We start from the raw sequence: 18,709 nt of genomic DNA, 5'->3' as shown, positions 1-18,709 counted from the left end.
TTCCCTGCTGTCTACCTGCCTAAAATGTACTTGTATTTCAAGATTTTGCTCAACAGTGTCATCTCTAAGAAAATTTCCCTAACATTTCTCCTGACCCTCTACGCTGTTTACTTTTCCTTTTTTTTTTTTTTCTTTTTCTTTTTCTTTTTTTTTTTTTTTTTGAGACAGAGTATTGTCCTGCTACCCAGGCTGGAGTGCAGTGGCACAATCACAGCCCAGTGCAGCCTTAACCTCTTGAGCTCAAGCCATCCTCCCACCTCAGCCACCTGAGTAGCTGGGACTACAGGCGTGTGCCACCACATTTGACTAATTTTTGTATTTTTTTGTAGGATGGGGTCTTGCTATGTTGCCCAGGTTGGTCTCAAACTCCTGGTCTCAAGTCATCCTCTGGCTTCAGCTTCCTAAAGTGCTGGGATTATAGGCATGAGCCACTGTTCCAAGCCTGTGTAGCTTTCTTTGTCTCCTGTCATAACACATATCACACTGCTTTGTGACTGGCCTCTGACTTCTTATATTTCAATTTTGCTTCTTGAAGGTAAGGGCTATCTTTAATTTTGTAACCACAGCCTAGCACAACATTTGACACATAATTAATTACACAACTCTCATTGTGTCATTGTGTGGTTCTGTAACTTCTTATATTCTTTTCAAAAGCTTAAGCGGTCATTTCATTTTTTACATGAAGTTCTTAAAGCAACCAAAGCTCAGAAATATTGGAATCTCACTTTTATGAGCAATATATGCCAGAATTGGGGTTATCTTTTGGAGCAGAAGTGTCCACTCCATACTGGAAAGAATATAGAATTAGAAATAGTATATAGAACTAAGTTCTGCCTATTTTGTTTATTCCGCTTAAAATTTCCTGCCAAAAACCAGCGAATCCATCTTGGAACCTGGTTTTCTTATTTTAAATTTGGTGAGAACTTTGGAAGAGAAGTTAAAGAAAGTGTCAAAAGTTAATTTTCATTGCTATAAATGATATTTTCTTTAAAATGTATTTAGACCATAGGAGGAACAGGCATTTTCCCTCCCCTTTGTCTTTGCAAATTTCTTGACTGGCTATCACGGCTCATAGTATGTAATCGTTTCCTGAAAAGTCCTATTTTTCTTTTCCTTTGTTCCTGTTGTCCTATATTAGGGTTTAATAAACTTGCTGTCCCTTCTTAGGGTCAATTGCAAGCAATATTTTATCAAACCAAATTCTGCATTTTTAACTTAATGACCTCTATAGGCTCCCTAGAGACACTGCAAGTAAAGCTAATGAATTCTCTTTTTACTATTAGATCTTGTATTTCTGTGAGCTATTAAAACTAGCTGTTATAAAACAACAAATTAAATGCCACCGATTTTCTTGTTTTTAGGGGTTCCTTCAGGATTCACAAGTACTATTGGGTCAGAAAATCTGGGAGAATGATAGTTTACTTACTGATGAAACTGCTATATTACCATCATTGGTTAAGCTGGAGTACACCTTAGTTTGAGAGTAAACTATATAAAATGAAGGCCACTATTTTAGGTGGATGCCTGGTAGTACCTATCAGTATACCCTTGCTTCCTTATGGAGCTCTCTTTTTTGTAATTCATTCAATGAGGTCCTTTGATTCCTTGGTTATCAAGTGAAGATATTCTTTTTTAACTCAAAATATATTTATAAAATTAATTTTATAAATAGTGGATATTAGAGTTTAAAAAGAATGTATTTTTGAATGGAGACGAATATCAATATTTTGCAACCCCAATAAATTGTAGTAAATCGTAACAATTATTTTCTTCTAAAAGTGTAATTTTCTTGAGGATGAGATATCTTTGTTTTCTTGTTAACCATAAGAGTACATTGGTAGCTTGTGTTTGGTTGTTGGTTAAATGAATGAGTTGAGCCATGCCTGTAGGACTGAATAACTGCTAATACCATCTACCATTTCTGTTTATAGGTACTACCATTTAAAGATACCTTCTTCTCAGCAAATCTATGATAAAAAATATAAGTAACAGAAGAAATAACTGTTATTTGTCAAGTGACAAGCTTTTAATGTCAGAATGGCTCACCTAAAGCGACTAGTCAAATTACACATTAAAAGACATTACCATAAAAAGTTCTGGAAGCTTGGTGCAGTAGTTTTTTTCTTTATTATAGTTTTGGTGTTAATGCAAAGAGAAGTAAGTGTTCAATATTCCAAAGAGGAATCAAGGTTGGAAAGAAACATGAAAAACAAAAACAAGATGTTAGATTTAATGCTAGAAGCTGTAAACAATATTAAGGATGCAATGCCAAAAATGCAAATAGGAGCACCTGTCAGGCAAAACATTGATGTTGGTGAGAGACCTTGTTTGCAAGGATATTATACAGCAGCAGAATTGAAGCCTGTTCTTGACCGTCCACCTCAGGATTCAAATGCACCTGGTGCTTCTGGTAAAGCATTCAAGACAACCAATTTAAGTGTTGAAGAGCAAAAGGAAAAGGAACGTGGGGAAGCTAAACACTGTTTTAATGCTTTCGCAAGTGACAGGATTTCTTTGCACCGAGATCTTGGACCAGACACTCGACCTCCAGAGTATGTTGAAGAATATTTATTGTTTATTCTTTATCATCAGGCTTTGCAGGGGACAAAGGGGTGAGCTAAGGAAGTTGCCTGTTCTTTAGCTACTCCAAGGCAGAAAATCAGCAAATACTGTTTATTTAACCTGTTGTATTTATTTTTTGCTTATAATGATTGAGGCTACATATCCCTATTTATGCTTGGTGAGGCAGTACAGATATGAAAATTATTAGCTTGGAAATTAGAAAACTGAATTCTAGATCTGACTGCTATCCACAAGGAAATCCTTTATTCCTAAATACTGTAGCTTTCTCATCTATTTAGGGGGAATTATTGGACAATTTTTATGGGAAATATAGAAGGTAGAGGAATTGTTTCCATTTCTCTGTGTATTTCTTTAGAATAAAAATGTTTAAAAATATGCCAAGATTTTGGAACTGATGGATAATATTTTATAGATTTGTAAACCAATTCACAGTCTTTGTGATTACTTTGACTCAAAGTCTTTGAGTACCTAATTATATTTCAGAATGCCCTATTTTTTGTGAACAATCCCGAGTAGCTGGGATTACAGGCACTTGCCACCACAGCTGGCTTAATTTTTTGTATTTTTAGTAGAAATGGGGTTTCACCATGTTGCCCAGGGTGGTCTTGAACTCCTGAGCTCAGGTGATCCGCCTGCCTCGGCCTCCCAAAGTGCTGGGAATACAGGCGTGAGCCACTGCGCCCGGCCCACCCTCAGCAGATTATTCATTATTATTATTATTATTGCTATCATTATTTTGAGATGGAGTCTTTCTCTGTCACTGAGGCTGGAGTACAGTGGTGTGATCTCGGCTCACTGCAACCTCTGCCTCCCGGGTTCAAGCGATTCTCCAGTGTCAGCTCCCAAGTAGCTGGGACTACAGGCATGCGGCACCACTTCTGGCTAATTTTTGTATTTTTAATAGAGATGGGGTTTCACCATGTTGGCCAGGCTGGAGTGCAATGGCACGGGTCTCCGCTCACTGCAACCTCTGCCTCCCAGGTTCAAGCGATTCTCCAGTGTCAGGCTCCCGAGTAGCTGGGACCACAGGCACACAGCACCCTGTCCGGCTAATTTTTGTATTTTTGAAAGAGACGGGGTTTCACCATGTTGGCCAGGCTGGTCTCGAACTCCTGACCTCAAGTGATCCTTCCACCTCAGCCTCCCGAAGTGCTGGGATTATAGGCGTGAGCCACTGCACCCAGCCCCTCAGTAGATTTTTAATTGTACAAGATAGGCCAGGTTTGGTGGCTCACACCTGTAATCCCAGCACTTTGGGAGGTCGAGGAGGGCAGATCACCTGAGGTCAGGAGTTCAAACCCAGCCTGGCCAACATGGTGAAACCCCGTCTCTTTTAAAAATACAAAAATTAGCTGGACAGGGTGCTGTGTGCCTGTGGTCCCAGCTACTCGAGAGCCTGACGCTGGAGAATTGCTTGAACCTGGGAGGCGGAGGTTGCCGTGAGCGGAGATCCGTGCCATTGCACTCCAGCCTGGGCGACAAGAACGAAACTCCATCTCGAAAAGAAAAAAAAAAAAGTACAAGATAAGCAAACTGGAAGCAAACAATGCCTATGTATTTAGCTTTGCTTTCTGGATATTAGAGAATTACATTTGGCGGTGAACTTGAAGATAACTTTTGGTCTATTGTTTCACTCAGGTTTTTCTAGATTTAGGATTATCAATACCGGATCCAACTATATGAGTCCCTTAACGTTGAAACTGTGTAACTTAGATTTCTGTTGAGCTATTCTAGTCTGATTGATTCAAGTTTAAGTTGCTTATAATTTTTAGATGAATGTGTAAAGAAACTAATATCTATAAAATATTCTAGCTGTTATAACAAGGCACATTATAGTTCCTTTTGTATAGTAATAGATTAGAATGCAGTATTGCACTTTACTGATTTGAGGAGAGTTTTTGACTGAAAGTCATCTACATTAAAAATCAATAATCATGATTTTTATTCTTTTGACATGACAATCAGTGACAGCTCAAAATGAACTTTTTTCTCCCAATATAGCATTAAGAAGCTGCAATAATTTTCAATAGTGTTAATCACTAAGTAAGTGAAAAACAAGTAAGCACATTAACAACATTTTTTGGTTGGAGTTGAAGATTTAATTATTTCTTACTTTGGACAGGGTTTGTAAGGGTGGTAAAGATTTGTTTTTTGACTTCATGATCCACCCGCCTTGGCCTCCCGAAGTGCTGGGATTAAAGGCATGAGCTACTGCGCCTGGCCTGGCCAACATGGTGAAACCTCATCTCTACTAAAAATACATAAATTAGCTGGACGTGGTGATGTGCGCCTGTAGTCCCAGCTACTTGGGAGGCTGAGGCAGGAGAATCGCTTGAACCCGGGAGGCGGAGGTTGCAGTGAGGCAAGCTTGCACCATTGTACTCCAGCCTGGTGACAGAGCAAGACTCTGTCTCAAAAAAAAAAAAAAATTTGTTTTGTACTTCGAATGTAGCCAGTATCAGCAAATAACACGTTTTCTGAAGAACTGCTAATGTTTTCCATGCTCATTAGAAATATAGATCTAGTTTCTTCCAAAGCCAGATGGTCATGTGACTGATAATTTAGGCATGTTTCTATGTGCCTGGTTTTTCAAATGGTTTGACTGGGATGATACAGTTGCTTTGGCAAGTTATTTTAATTGCACTATTTTAAATGTGTAAAACAATTTTCAAAGCATACATTTAACATGTTAATTGTTTCAAAAGGAATGGAGTTTATGAAAGTATATTGTGAAATTTTATTAATTATGTTAATGATATAACATGACATTTTTACTTGATATTGGTAATTATCAGTTAAGCAAATAAATCCTAGTTTAAACTGGTGGAAAATTTTGCAAGATTAAAGTGATAACATTTTACTAGTATGAATTTTTGTGAAATTTTATACTTTAAATCTTCAAAATCATTTTATAATTATCAATTAATACTATATTAATTAACCACATAGCAAATAAAGGTAGGAAAAAAATCTTAAACTAGAATTTCACTTTCTCCTCAAAATGCTTATAACAAATCATGAGTTTCCTCTTTTTTTCTTCCTTTAAAAATAAAATACCATAGTATGGAATTTTTCGTAATTTTTCCTTCTAGTTTATGTTGGTTATAAACTTTTATGGGTTCAAAATATAAGCTTATATTTAGTTATTTATTTCTGTGTAATTGTGGTTCAAGTGTGTATATGAATAGTTTGTGTTTGAGCTTTTTTTAAATTGGCAGTTTATCCAAAATTCAATTTAGAATAAATAATTTTATTTATGAATGATGAAGGTGCCCGTGCACCTGTATCACGCTTTGAAATCATGAAGAAACTGAAGAGTAGTGCCACTTTCACTCAGAACCCATCCTCTCCTTTTTCTAATCTGTTGTTGACATCTTCTCTTGATATTTTGCTCCAATCCAACTCCTTTTTTATCACTACAAATATTCCATTTGAAAGACTTGCTGTTAGAAAAGGGTATCAGAGACATTCCTATTGAGGTATGACTATGAAAGTAATTAATGGGATAATTTGTGTATCTTTTTTTAGGGTGGTTTTCTCAGGCCCCTAATATCACACTGGAAGCTACAGTTTCCCCATTGGCCCTGGCAGAGCAACTGAAGGGTGTTGGGCTCTTATCTCCATGAGTAAATTTAAATAATATTAAGAAGAACATAGGTTTTACAGTAAAGCTGTTTTTTCCCTTTTGATTCTGTATACAGATTAAATAAATTGATTCAATAAGTCTAGGAAATAAGAGACCTATATTATATACTTAGGTAAATATGTAATTAAAGATGATCTTTATAAAAATGATTTAATAGGCTGGGCACAGTGGCTCACGCCTGTAATCCCAACACTTTGGGAGGCTGAGGCGGGCAGATCACAAGGTCAGGAGATTGAGACCATCCTGGCTAACATGATAAAACCCCATCTCTACTAAAAATACAAAAAATTAATTGGGCGTGGTAGTGGGCACCTGTAGTCCCAGCTACTTGGGAGGCTGAGGCAGGAGAATTGCGTGAACCTGGGAGGTGAAGCTTGCAGTGAGCCGAGATCACACTGCTGCACTCCAGCCTGGGCAACAGAGCAAGGCTCCGTCAAAGAAAAAAAAAAAAAATTTAATAAGGTGGTACAATTTTTAAAGTTGCAAATATGAAAAATGGATGATTTCTGCATGAAATAAGAAAAATTTGGTTTTTATTTGAGCAATTATAAGGATTTGTCATTTTTACATGCTGTCTCATCATAGGTTATTTTCATTATTTAAGATGTTATTTGTATTTTAAATTATATTGTTGAGAATGCTATAATAACGTGTTGTAATTCTTGACATGTTGCCATCTCTGTTGGTGGACATCATCTCTGGGTGAGTGATTTGCTTGTAAAAAATTTGCTTTGATTTATTTACATTTTATATAGCATTGAGATTATATTACATAGAAGAAAACTATCATTTTTCAGTGATAAGTATTCAATAATGATAATGTTAGCAATGGTATAGCTGTGAAATAAAATAATAAAATTTATAACTGTTTTCTACTTCTGTGACTTCTTCTAGATGTATTGAACAAAAATTTAAGCGCTGCCCTCCCCTGCCCACCACCAGTGTCATAATAGTTTTTCATAATGAAGCGTGGTCCACGTTGCTTAGAACTGTCCACAGTGTGCTCTATTCTTCACCTGCAATACTGCTGAAGGAAATCATTTTGGTGGATGATGCTAGTGTAGATGGTAAGAAAGCACATGCAAATTAAATTGTTTCCCAAATCCATATGGTGGTATCCCAAGTCTACTTGATTATATGGTGCTCTCTCTATGCCATCTCAGAGCTTGAATATAATAGTTTGGATAGTGGGTATGCTGAATGAAATTAGAATCCAAGGATGGACATATTCAAATATTTTCAAATGCAGAAATGTATGAAACACCATTATTCATAACTGTATAGTCCTCAATGCGAGACTGTTATTGTAAGACATAGAGGTTAAGAGCACAGACTTGAGCCTTTGAGTCAGGCTGCCTTGATTTGAATCCCAGCTCTTTTCCTAACCAACTATATGACTTGGACAAGTTACTACACCTCTCTGCCGTGATTTATCAGTAAAATGGGAATAATGCCATATTTCATCAAATGTATTATATATCATTAATTTATAAATTACTAGAGAAAACCCACAGCTAATTAAACTTAGCATGCCATTGATTATAAGAAATTGATTATAAGAAGAATCCAATTATGTAGCTTAAAATTGAGGAAATACAGAACTGGTACATAACTTCTAGAGTTGTTTTAAAGTCTAAATGAGTTAATATAAATAATATATCAATAAATACTATAAATGAATAGTTAAAAATCACTAAAGAGTCACTGTGTTCTATTTTATTTCATTGTTCTTAAATATTCCAATATTACTTACCAGGTTAGCCAAATTCTTTAGTACATTTACACTTAAAATTGGAAGTCAAATACTAAATTACACATTTTAAATTGGAATCATAAGGTGAATTTAACAAATACTCTAACTTGTAAATTTTCAAACATCACAAGTATTTTAAATATTGTATCAGACAGATACATATTATTTCAATGATTACAAAATTTATTCCTTAATAAATCCAAGTTTGGAATCAGATTCCTGAAGGTCAGATGTCTCATTTTATCCTTCCAGCAATGTCTTGTGATGGTAAGTCCTACTATCCTCATCTTAAATAAACTGAGATGCAGAAAAGGTAAAATTCCTTGCCCAAGATCACATAGCTAAAAGTAATTGTGCTATAAAGTGAAATCAGGGCATCTGATTTCATGTAGCTTTCTGTTCTCAACCTCCCAAATAAAGGGTGTGCATGGGAGCTAAATTTAGGGTGCAGATATAAATTTACAGGAAGTTCCTGTGTTGTGGGTAAAAGTTTTTTTTAAACAAATTCCAACAGTGAGAAGGTATATTGAAGGAATCTGTAGTAACTCCATTTAAAATAATTCTAATCAAGAATGTTGAAATTTTTACAAGTCTCTTAAAACAGAAAATGTTTATGATTATGTATTTAAGATGAGTTAAAATTCTGCTTGTCTTTCTGAGAATTATATCCGAGGTAGTTAGAAGGTGTTAAAAGCTTAATCTGAGAATTATTTTGAGGTAGTTAGAAGGTGTTAAAAAGTTAATCTATCACTCTGAGACAACAGTGTTTAGATAGATTTATTTTTCCACAAGGGTTGTTCCTGCACTTACCTCTCTTATGAATGTTTAAGCTTTAAATAAGCAGCTCTCTTAACTGAACTACTGGAGAATTGAAAAAAAGGTTATATTATCACAGATAAAGTCAAAGTCATCTGCATTTGCTTCTAAAATCTGGCAGAAGAAAACTTTTACCCCAGGATATTTATTGATTTTCTTAACATTCCCAAATCTTTTTGAGGCTATGTTTTGGGCCCATGAAGGCTGCTTGAAGAACTGCATTTTGTACTCAATAAGAAATCAAACATGTAATTGTGAAAAGCAGGCTTAAGAAGTTGTTTCAGAATACGAACAGCTCGGCGAGTGGCTCAACCTATAATCCGAGCATTTTGGGAGGCTGAGGCCTGCAGATAGCTTGAGTTCAGGAGTTCCAGACCGGCCTGGGCAACATGATGAAACCCCGTCTCCAAAAAAAAAAAAGAAAAGAAAAATTAGCTGGGCGTATTGGCACATGCCTGTGGTCCCAGCTACTTGGGAAGCTGAGGAGAACTGCTTGCGGCCCAGAGGCAGAGGTTGCAGTGAGTTGTGCCACTGCACTCCACCCTGGACGACAGAGCACGACCTTGTCTCAAAACAAAACAAACAAACAAAAAACAACACTTGATTGACATTTATTAATAACTTTTAAAAAACCTATTATCTCAATTTTTGCTTATTACAAACCTTATCCAATTTGGGATATTGAATATCTTAAAGTATATACCCAATACTAAAATTTGCCTGGTTCATATTTTACTAAATAAAACTCCGTCAGGAGACTCCAAAGCTTTCGCAAATTTTTCTGCTGATTCTGTGTAGGAGTCGTCCAAAAATGCTGTAGCCGTGGACTTTCTGACTTGTCTCAACATTTTGATCTTAAATTATGTTGATCCTTAGTTAAATATGAGAGGTCTTTTGATATTTGACATTTTTCTTTAAGATTTCTAGATTTAAACACTAACGTCAAAGCATTGAATATCTTTTTGACCAGATTCCTTATCTTTCACTCTGATAGTCAGTCTTCTCAGACCTCTAAATGAGTCTTCTGAACAGCTAGGGTTGACTCCATTTGAAGGTTCTCACTTCCCTCCCAACACATTATATTTATTGATAGGAAGTGTACAGAATAAGTATGTGTTACAGTGTTATGTGTTACAGTAGTGATCATTTGCATAGCTAACCTTTTTCCCCAGTAAGGAGTTAAAGATAAAATTTTCATTTTACTGGAAGGACACATGCAACTGTTAAGATTATGAATTTGGAAGGATCATTACTCTGTGGTTTCATTAGCTTTCATAAGCTATATATGAAAATAAATTTAGAAAGAATTAATCCTGATTTGTTTTTCCTTACAGAGTACTTACATGATAAACTAGATGAATATGTAAAACAATTTTCTATAGTAAAAATAGTCAGACAAAGAGAAAGAAAAGGTCTGATCACTGCTCGGTTGCTAGGAGCAACAGTCGCAACAGCTGAAACGCTCACATTTTTAGATGCTCACTGTAAGTATATATGTATGGATATGGTTGTAACATTTTCCCTCCCTCTGTCTCTAATTTAAAAGGTAAGGAAGGCTTTTCTTTTCTAAATGCCTAATTGCATTTTCTTTAACAGCGTTTTCAACTGGTGATTATAGCAATGACAGCCCAAGCAGATAACAGCTCAGCGGAGAAAATTCCTTTCACTTATGCAGAATTCTTACCTCCTTTGTGTTTAAGTTTCCTCAACTTTAATGTTCTCCAGTTACTAGCTGTTCCAGCCAGTTATCCATGCCTAATTTTTTTTTTCATGTTTCTTTTCTGTTTAAAAAAAAAAAAAAAAAAAGTTGTTTTTTTTTCTTTGTTGTTGTTTTTTTTGATTCCCACACTTTGAGTGAAAGCTTATTTACTACTTAAATGTGGCGGGGCACAGTGGCTCATGCTTGTAATCCTAGCACTTTGGGAGGCCGCAATGGGTGAATCACTTGAGGTTAGGAGTTCATGACGAGCCTCGCCAGTAAGGTAAAACTCCATCTCTACTAAAAATACAAAAATTAGCCAGGCATGGTGACGTGTGCCTATAATTCCAGCTCTTAGGGAGACTGAGGAATGGGAATCACTTGAACCTGGGAGGCAGAGGTTGCATTGAGCTGAGATTGTGCCACTGCTCTCTAGCCTGAGCGGCAGAGTGACACTCCATTTCAAAATGAATGAATGAATGAATGGATGAATGAATGAATGAATGTAATCCACCCTATCATTAAACTTTGTCCTAGTACTGCTGCTTTTTTATATTTTAATTTTTTTTTTTATTTGCAGACTCCTTGGCATAAAAAGGAGTCTGCGAATTTTCAAAAAAACCCACAAAACCAAAATATGTTTATATATATAGTTTTTATGCCGGGTTAGGGGTGCCCCATCCCATCTTCTTTGGTATCCCTTACATAAACATTGTCAATTTTTGTTTGACTTTGTTGCTGTTGGTTTTTCTTTGTCCTTTAATTTTTTTCAGAGTCAAATTTTTTAAAGTATTTAGAAAGCATTTTTAGAGTCAATGTGTCATATGCATGCTAGTTATTACTAAAATGTCATTTAGTCCCTTGAGCTTTGAGTTTAGTGGGCTATACTCTATGAATGTCTAGCTTTGAATTGGCCAGTGCTTAGGTTATGTTTCACCCAGTTACTGGTTTTGAGCACACACTGATTATTACAGAGGGGCTTTTGCATGTGCTTGGGTTGCTTAGAGCCATCACATTCAGTTCTCTTTTAATACCAGACATTTAGAAAATGAAGAGAAGACTAAAGGTAATCCTAGAGAGGTGTTTTAAAAAGGAAAATACCATCCTCTGGTATTTCTTCTCCTTGTTCAAAATTACAATAAGATCATACTGGACATTCTTACCCACTACCCACTGGGTGAATGTGTCTGATGGTCCTCCTGGACCATGACTGCCAAATACTGCTTTGTGGGGAGCCCAGAATAGGACAGCACTTCATTGGCTGAACTTGCTGTGTGTTATCTAAAACAACCTAGCCTGTGAGCAGGGCCCAGACCTATCTCAGCATGAAATTCCTTGGCCCTCCCTTTATATTAGGTCTGGGGCAGCTTTGAATGGTCCTTCTTCTCTAGTTGCTAAAATCGGAATTTATTCTGACTCCTTATTTTCTCCTAAGACCCAGTCAGATAAATGAAAATTTCAATTACTATACCTTACTCAGGGAGACACAAGTTTAAATAAATCAGAACACATTTAGGGCCAGGTGACGTGGAACAGCAAAAAGCTACCTTTGATTCATAGGTCATTTTAACACATCATCTAAACTTTAAATACACTAATGTTATTTTGCATCTTTTGTAGAAGAAAGAAGGTCATCATCTGTAGGGGAGTTTTTCTAACTGTACTGAATCTTGTTTCACCTTTTTCATCCTACCTTAATCTCATCACAAGAAACCTTTAAGAAATCTCACCTTCTGGGGATCAATTGTACAATGTGGTGATTGTAATTCATAATAATGTAGTGTCTACTCAAAAATTGCTAAGAGTAGATCTTAAATGTTCTTTACCACCCACTCCATAAGCCAATAAGGTGATGGATATGTTAATTAGCTTGATTGTAATAATCATTTTACAATGTATACATATATAAACACTATGATACACACTGTAAATATGTAGAATTTTTATTTTGTTATATCTCAATAAATCTGAGGGAGAAAGAAGTCTCCATTATATACATGTTCAAAACACAAATTGACTCTGTTATTCTCATTTCTCTGTAAACCTTCACCTAAATAACTAAATAACAAACTTCATTGTTTTTATTGAATTAGTTAAAATTCTGTTCCCTCCAGGTGAGTGTTTCTATGGTTGGTTAGAACCTCTGTTGGCCAGAATAGCTGAGAACTACACAGCTGTTGTGAGTCCAGATATTGCATCCATAGATCTGAACACGTTTGAATTCAACAAACCTTCTCCTTATGGAAGTAACCATAACCGTGGAAATTTTGACTGGAGTCTTTCATTTGGCTGGGAGTCACTTCCTGATCATGAGAAGCAAAGAAGGAAAGATGAAACCTACCCAATTAAGTAAGATGATTGCTCTCAGAGTTTTATATTTACACCCTGTACCATACATTGAATACGTACACACTGTTTGCTTTATAGCGATTGCCTCTGAGGTAATTGATAAAGAACACACATATTCTATATAAAGAGAATCTAAAAGTCATTCATTTGTGTACTCACTTACTCATAATGTTGCTGAGTAAGAGGTAGCAGTAAGTGAGCTCTTATGTCCTCCTCATCAATCATTACCTAAAAATCTTTTTTTTTTTTTTTTTTTTTTTTTTTTTTGAGACGGAGTCTCGCTCTGTCGCCCGGGCTGGAGTGCAGTGGCCGGATCTCAGCTCACTGCAAGCTCCGCCTCCCGGGTTTACGCCATTCTCCTGCCTCAGCCTCCCGAATAGCTGGGACTACAGGCGCCCGCCACCTCGCCCGGCTAGTTTTTTGTATTTTTTTTAGTAGAGACGGGGTTTCACCGTGTTAGCCAGGATGGTCTCGATCTCCTGACCTCGTGATTCGCCCGCCTCGGCCTCCCAGAGTGCTGGGATTACAGGCTTGAGCCACCGCGCCCGGCCATTACTTAAAAATCTTAAAGCATGATTAGGAGAAGACATTTAAGTTTGTTCCAATGGGAGCAGACACGAGGTACTCCCCCCGACCCCAAAAATCTTGACTTTGAAGATAGCATTTCTAGTTTTTATTAATCTGAACAAAAGCTTTGAAAACGTGATATGGCTTTAATTTTTAAAATTTGATTCAGTTCTTAAAATATGCTGTTTTATCTTGTTTAGTTTTTATAACAAAATTTGACAATGGATTATTTTTCAGAACACCCACTTTTGCAGGAGGACTTTTTTCCATATCAAAAGAATATTTTGAGTATATTGGAAGTTACGATGAAGAAATGGAAATCTGGGGAGGTGAAAATATAGAAATGTCTTTCAGAGTAAGTTTATGGGAATTAAATATTGCAGATATATTAAACAATGAAATATATTGTGTTCTAATTGGCTGGTACAGATGATTACAGATGTGCGCACTCTACTTTTTGTGCTTTCTAAAACTTAATTGCTGGAAATTTTGGAATAAGAATATTTTCTTTTAATATGTAACTTAATATATTTGTTCATTGTTGCCAATGTAACAAGAGGAATCAGTTAAACTCCTGTGTCCAGGCAATAACACCAATTAATGCACTTGTAGCTACTGAATTCCAGCCAAGATAAATATAATTAAATCTAGTGCTTCAGGAAATGAGTTGATCATCAAGGGAGTTAGAATGGAAAAACATTTATGAATAATTTTAAAGGACATTGGACTTAACTGTTTGGATTGAATGAGCTGGATTTTTTCTATACATAAGTTAATATAAAAAAAGGCTTTGGGTAGACTCCGTATGTACCTTATGTATTTGATTTCATGAGTTTCATTTTCTGCAGTAACTTTATCATTCATTTTTCATCTCTTAGGCTGGAATGTAGTGGAAAAAGAACTGAACTAGGAGTTAGAAGATTTAAGTTTTGGCTCTGGCTCCATCACATACTGGCAGTGATGATCTCAGCCAAGTTTGAACTGCTTATGGCAGGGTCTTGTTTATTTATTTCAGTATTTCCAACCCCTAGCACATGTTGGGTCACAAGCACAGTTTGTTGAATTGAACGTATCACTGAGTCTTCTCATTTGTTCAAGAAAGAAAGGAGAGAAAGAGATTGTAATCACTTGCTCTACTACTAGCACATAGTATTAAATATGACTTATTTTCTGATTCTTTGCTTGGTAACTATGGCAGAGTCAATTATTAAGATATTTAAGTGAAAAGGCATTGATTTCATGATTTGCCATTTTATTTAACATTAATGCAAATCAGGGGTTTTTTGACATTTTATCTCTAAATTGGCATGAATTTTCAAATAATCATCCACTACTTTGCAAGTTCAATAGAATGGTCATTGGTAATAATAGCCATCTGGAATTGTTTTCTTAGTTACAAAATTGAATATACAAGAGGTAAATAGGCTCTGAGTCCACTTCTACCCAAGCTTAGAAGAGAAACTCTAGTTTAAATGAAGGGACTATGTTGGTAGTTCAGACGAAGTCAAATGCGTAAGAGCCTTTAGTTTTCTGTGCATATTAGAGAACTTACATAATTATTTGCAAAAACAAAAGCCTGGAATTCATTTTTATGAAAAATCTGAAATCACCATTTTGTTAACTTACTGAAAATGCACTTCTGTTGTCTTTAGTGTCTATGCCATTTAATGAAATAATTCCTTACATTTAAGAACTTAAGTTGAAATGGCAGGGGACAGAGACTATTTGTAATATTGTAATCTCCTCTTTAATTTTGTTTTTCATAATATCTTAAAGGTGAACTTAAAAGCAACAATTTGATTTTTCTAAAATACTGTAAATTTAAACAAATATCATTAATTATCAGGTATGGCAATGTGGTGGGCAGTTGGAGATTATGCCTTGCTCTGTTGTTGGACATGTTTTTCGCAGCAAAAGCCCTCATAGCTTTCCAAAAGGCACTCAGGTGATTGCTAGAAACCAAGTTCGCCTTGCAGAAGTCTGGATGGATGAATACAAGGAAATATTTTATAGGAGAAATACAGATGCAGCAAAAATTGTTAAACAAGTAAGTTAAAGCTAAGTAGTTAAACTGCAATAAAACCTATAACAAGTTCATATGTCCTTTTGCTTCAATTCATCTCAAGTACAAAACATCAAAAAATTTGAAAGTAGATTTTTAATTTTAACTCTTAAAGTACATAACTTAGGAATCCGAGTTTCCATTTTTAAGAAAAAAGCTAAATAAACTGCTTTTTAAAAATCAGGAATTCTACTTGATGTTTTTAATATGAAAGATATTTCTTTTCTTTTTTTTTCTTTTTTTTTAACTCAAAGAAAATTAAGTGGAACTGTTTTTACTGGTTTTAGGAGATATAACACCTAAATAAAAACACCTAAATAAAGGTTCTAAGTGACTTTTTGCACTGGAGATATAGTGTCTTAATGTGGCGTGAGAATAAACCAGGAGTGCCAAGCCTTTTTTTTTTTTTTTTTTTTTCCAAGCTCTAGTTTCACTACTTACTGGAGATGTTACTTTGGCAAAGCCTTTAAGAATGTAAAATAGGGAAGACACTTCATAGAGTGGCTGCAAGGTGGCTGGACATGGAGTGCATGCTTAACATGTTTCTTTTCTCTCCTTCTGTGTTTTAAGAGATGAAATACACATCCTGCCTCTCTCCCAGAGTAGCTGTGAAATAAGAAAGTGATAAGTGCTAACAAATATATGGTACTCTTGTTATTAACCTACCATAAATAGATTCTGTTCTGCAGAATCATGAAACTTAATATGTGCTAACAAATATATGGTACTCTTGTTATTAACCTGCCATAAATAGATTCTTTTCTGCAGAATCATGAAACTTAATATATTAGAAGTAAGTTCTAATAGTCTTACTAATACTAGATATGGTAAATTAACTAGATAGTTTAAGACCATGCTTCAGTGAATAGTACTCGTCTCTTTATAGGAAATAGTGCTAATTTGCAGGGCGAGGGAAGGTGGAGTATTTATTGGGAGTCAAGGGTATCAATATTTTGGCTGTTGTGGTAAAGAACGATTTGGTTACCTCTTTCGCCTTTTCTTTGGTCTCTAGTATCTCCCTGTTAGGATGCAAATTCAGAGCACTATTGAGTTAGATTGCTATCTTTTTACCCAATGCCCTGAAGACAAAGTGATAGCACTTGGCTAAGCAGGCAAGTGGGCACTAAATGAAGCTTCTGCTCTGCTTGTCCCCCACAAAGGGGCACACGAGTCAGCAAATACCTGTTTGTTACCACAGGACACATAGATCTACATGGTAAATGTAATAAGCTAGCCAGAAGTCCTAAAGACTCATACTTTTTGCTGAAATGCCTGGGTTCAAGACATCGAAGTTGGCATAAGAAAATATTTTCTTTAGTTGAACTGATAAGATTGAGTATTTACTTTTGCATACATTTAGATATTACATGGACTTTTTCTCTAATATTTTGCCTGTAGGTCAGATACCTTGAAGTTTAATAATAGTTTTTTTTTTTAATTATTTTCTTAGTCCCTTAAAATAAAGGAAAATAAAATTCATTTAACTTGAAAATTGCCTTTTTATACTAAAGGTTCAGTTGGGGATATTGTTAAGAACAAGAAACATCCTGAAACTAGAAAAGTTACTCCCAGTGGGTTATTTCTTGCTGGTGGTTTTCTGTGATCTCGATGGAGAAGAGATAGAAGTTGCATTGTGTATTGGCACAGTTTGTCTTTACCTGATTTCTCACACCTCACTTTGCAGATCACTTTTAGGTATAAAGTTGGGACCAATTTTGGATGCGCCTACCACCATTACTTTGCCCACAACATTTTACTAGAAATCTTTGTCTTGTAGGGAATGCTTGTGGCACAAATGAAGAATAAAATAGCATCATTTTAGTATTTTAATCAGCACTGAAGTGGTCTTGACTGTCTTTTAAAGCCACAAATGAACAGGCAGACATACTTTTTACTTGAATGAATGATGAAGGCTGTTGAATTGCCTCTTGAATTTTTAGCATGGATTTTTTTTAAATACCTAAATAGAAATACAAATAGTAGCATTTTAAGTACTTTCTCAATGTTGTTTTAATTAAGCATTCCCTTCATTTCTCATCTTTCTACAGAAAGCATTTGGTGATCTTTCAAAAAGATTTGAAATAAAACACCGCCTTCAGTGTAAAAATTTTACATGGTATCTGAACAATATTTATCCAGAGGTGTATGTGCCAGACCTTAATCCTGTTATATCTGGATATGTGAGTATTTTCCTGTTCCTTTTTTACTTAATATACTCCTTGCCACCAACCTTTATGGTTCTAAGAAAATTGCTGAAATACTTTCTGGTTTATTGCTTTTGAGATTTTACATTATAATCATTAACATTACTTTCTAAGTTATTTTAAAAATATATAAACCACATGGATTAAAAAACTTTTCATAACTTGAAAATTTTCCTTTAGATTAAAAGCGTTGGTCAGCCTCTATGTCTGGATGTTGGAGAAAACAATCAAGGAGGCAAACCATTAATTATGTATACATGTCATGGACTTGGGGGAAACCAGGTGAGCACTCACTGCATTAAAAATCCTTCACTTGTAAAGCATTTACCAGCACAAGTGAGATGTTGCCTATATTTCAGAAGTCCCAAAGCAGCTTTACACTTGGGTAAGCTGGTGTGTGAAATGTTTTTGGACTGAGTTTGGCAATTGATATTGATGAGTATTTTCTTGGTTTTTATTCTGGCTCTGAAAACAATTTGAGTAGCTTAACCATTCTAAGAAAAAAAAAAAAAAGGAGGCTGGGCAGAGTGGCTCACACCTGTAATCCCAGCAGTTTGGGAGGCTGAGGTGGGTGGATCACTTGAGGCCAGGAGTTCGAGACCAGCCTGGAGAATATGGTGAAACCTCATCTCTACTAAAAGTACAAAAATTAGCCGGGTGTGGTGGTGCATGCCTGTGTTCCCAGCTACTCAGGAGGCTGAGGCTGGAGAATTGCTTGAACCACGGAGGTGGAGGTTGCAGTGAGCCAAGATCACGCAATTGCACACCAGCCTGGGTGACAGAGTGAGACTCTGTCTCAAAAACAAACAAACACACAAACCAAAAAAAAAAAAAGAAGAAAAACGAAAATGAGAAAATAATAGAATAAGCCATTTGAATTTTTTTTTAAAAAGAAACTTCTATTTAGCTCTTTGATGCTTTGACTTTTGCATGACTATTGGCATGGTAATTTTGCAAGTTTACACATAAAGGCCACATATAACTGGATTGAATCACAAATTACTTCAAGTGTTAATAACAAAATAGAGCA

General features: G+C 35.7%; 1 protein-coding gene across 1 annotated transcript in view; it reads left to right on the top strand.

Moving 5' to 3' along the window:
- LOC105483308 (polypeptide N-acetylgalactosaminyltransferase 3) overlaps nt 1–18,709 on the top strand; it is a 49,631-nt gene that overhangs the window by 22,381 nt on the left and 8,541 nt on the right. Inside the window, exons 2-9 of the mRNA XM_011744112.3 lie at nt 1,932–2,552; nt 7,124–7,296; nt 10,133–10,282; nt 12,612–12,846; nt 13,651–13,768; nt 15,260–15,460; nt 17,524–17,655; nt 17,860–17,961. Coding sequence (XP_011742414.2) covers nt 2,038–2,552; nt 7,124–7,296; nt 10,133–10,282; nt 12,612–12,846; nt 13,651–13,768; nt 15,260–15,460; nt 17,524–17,655; nt 17,860–17,961 — 1,626 coding nt within the window. The 5' untranslated portion in view covers nt 1,932–2,037. The remainder of the gene's footprint in view (nt 1–1,931; nt 2,553–7,123; nt 7,297–10,132; nt 10,283–12,611; nt 12,847–13,650; nt 13,769–15,259; nt 15,461–17,523; nt 17,656–17,859; nt 17,962–18,709) is intronic.

The sequence above is a fragment of the Macaca nemestrina genome, chromosome 11 (genome assembly GCF_043159975.1).
Source record: "Macaca nemestrina isolate mMacNem1 chromosome 11, mMacNem.hap1, whole genome shotgun sequence".
Lineage (NCBI taxonomy): Eukaryota > Metazoa > Chordata > Mammalia > Primates > Cercopithecidae > Macaca > Macaca nemestrina.
The sequence above is the reverse complement of the archived record's forward strand: the minus strand, read 5'-3'. Positions and strand labels throughout refer to the sequence as shown.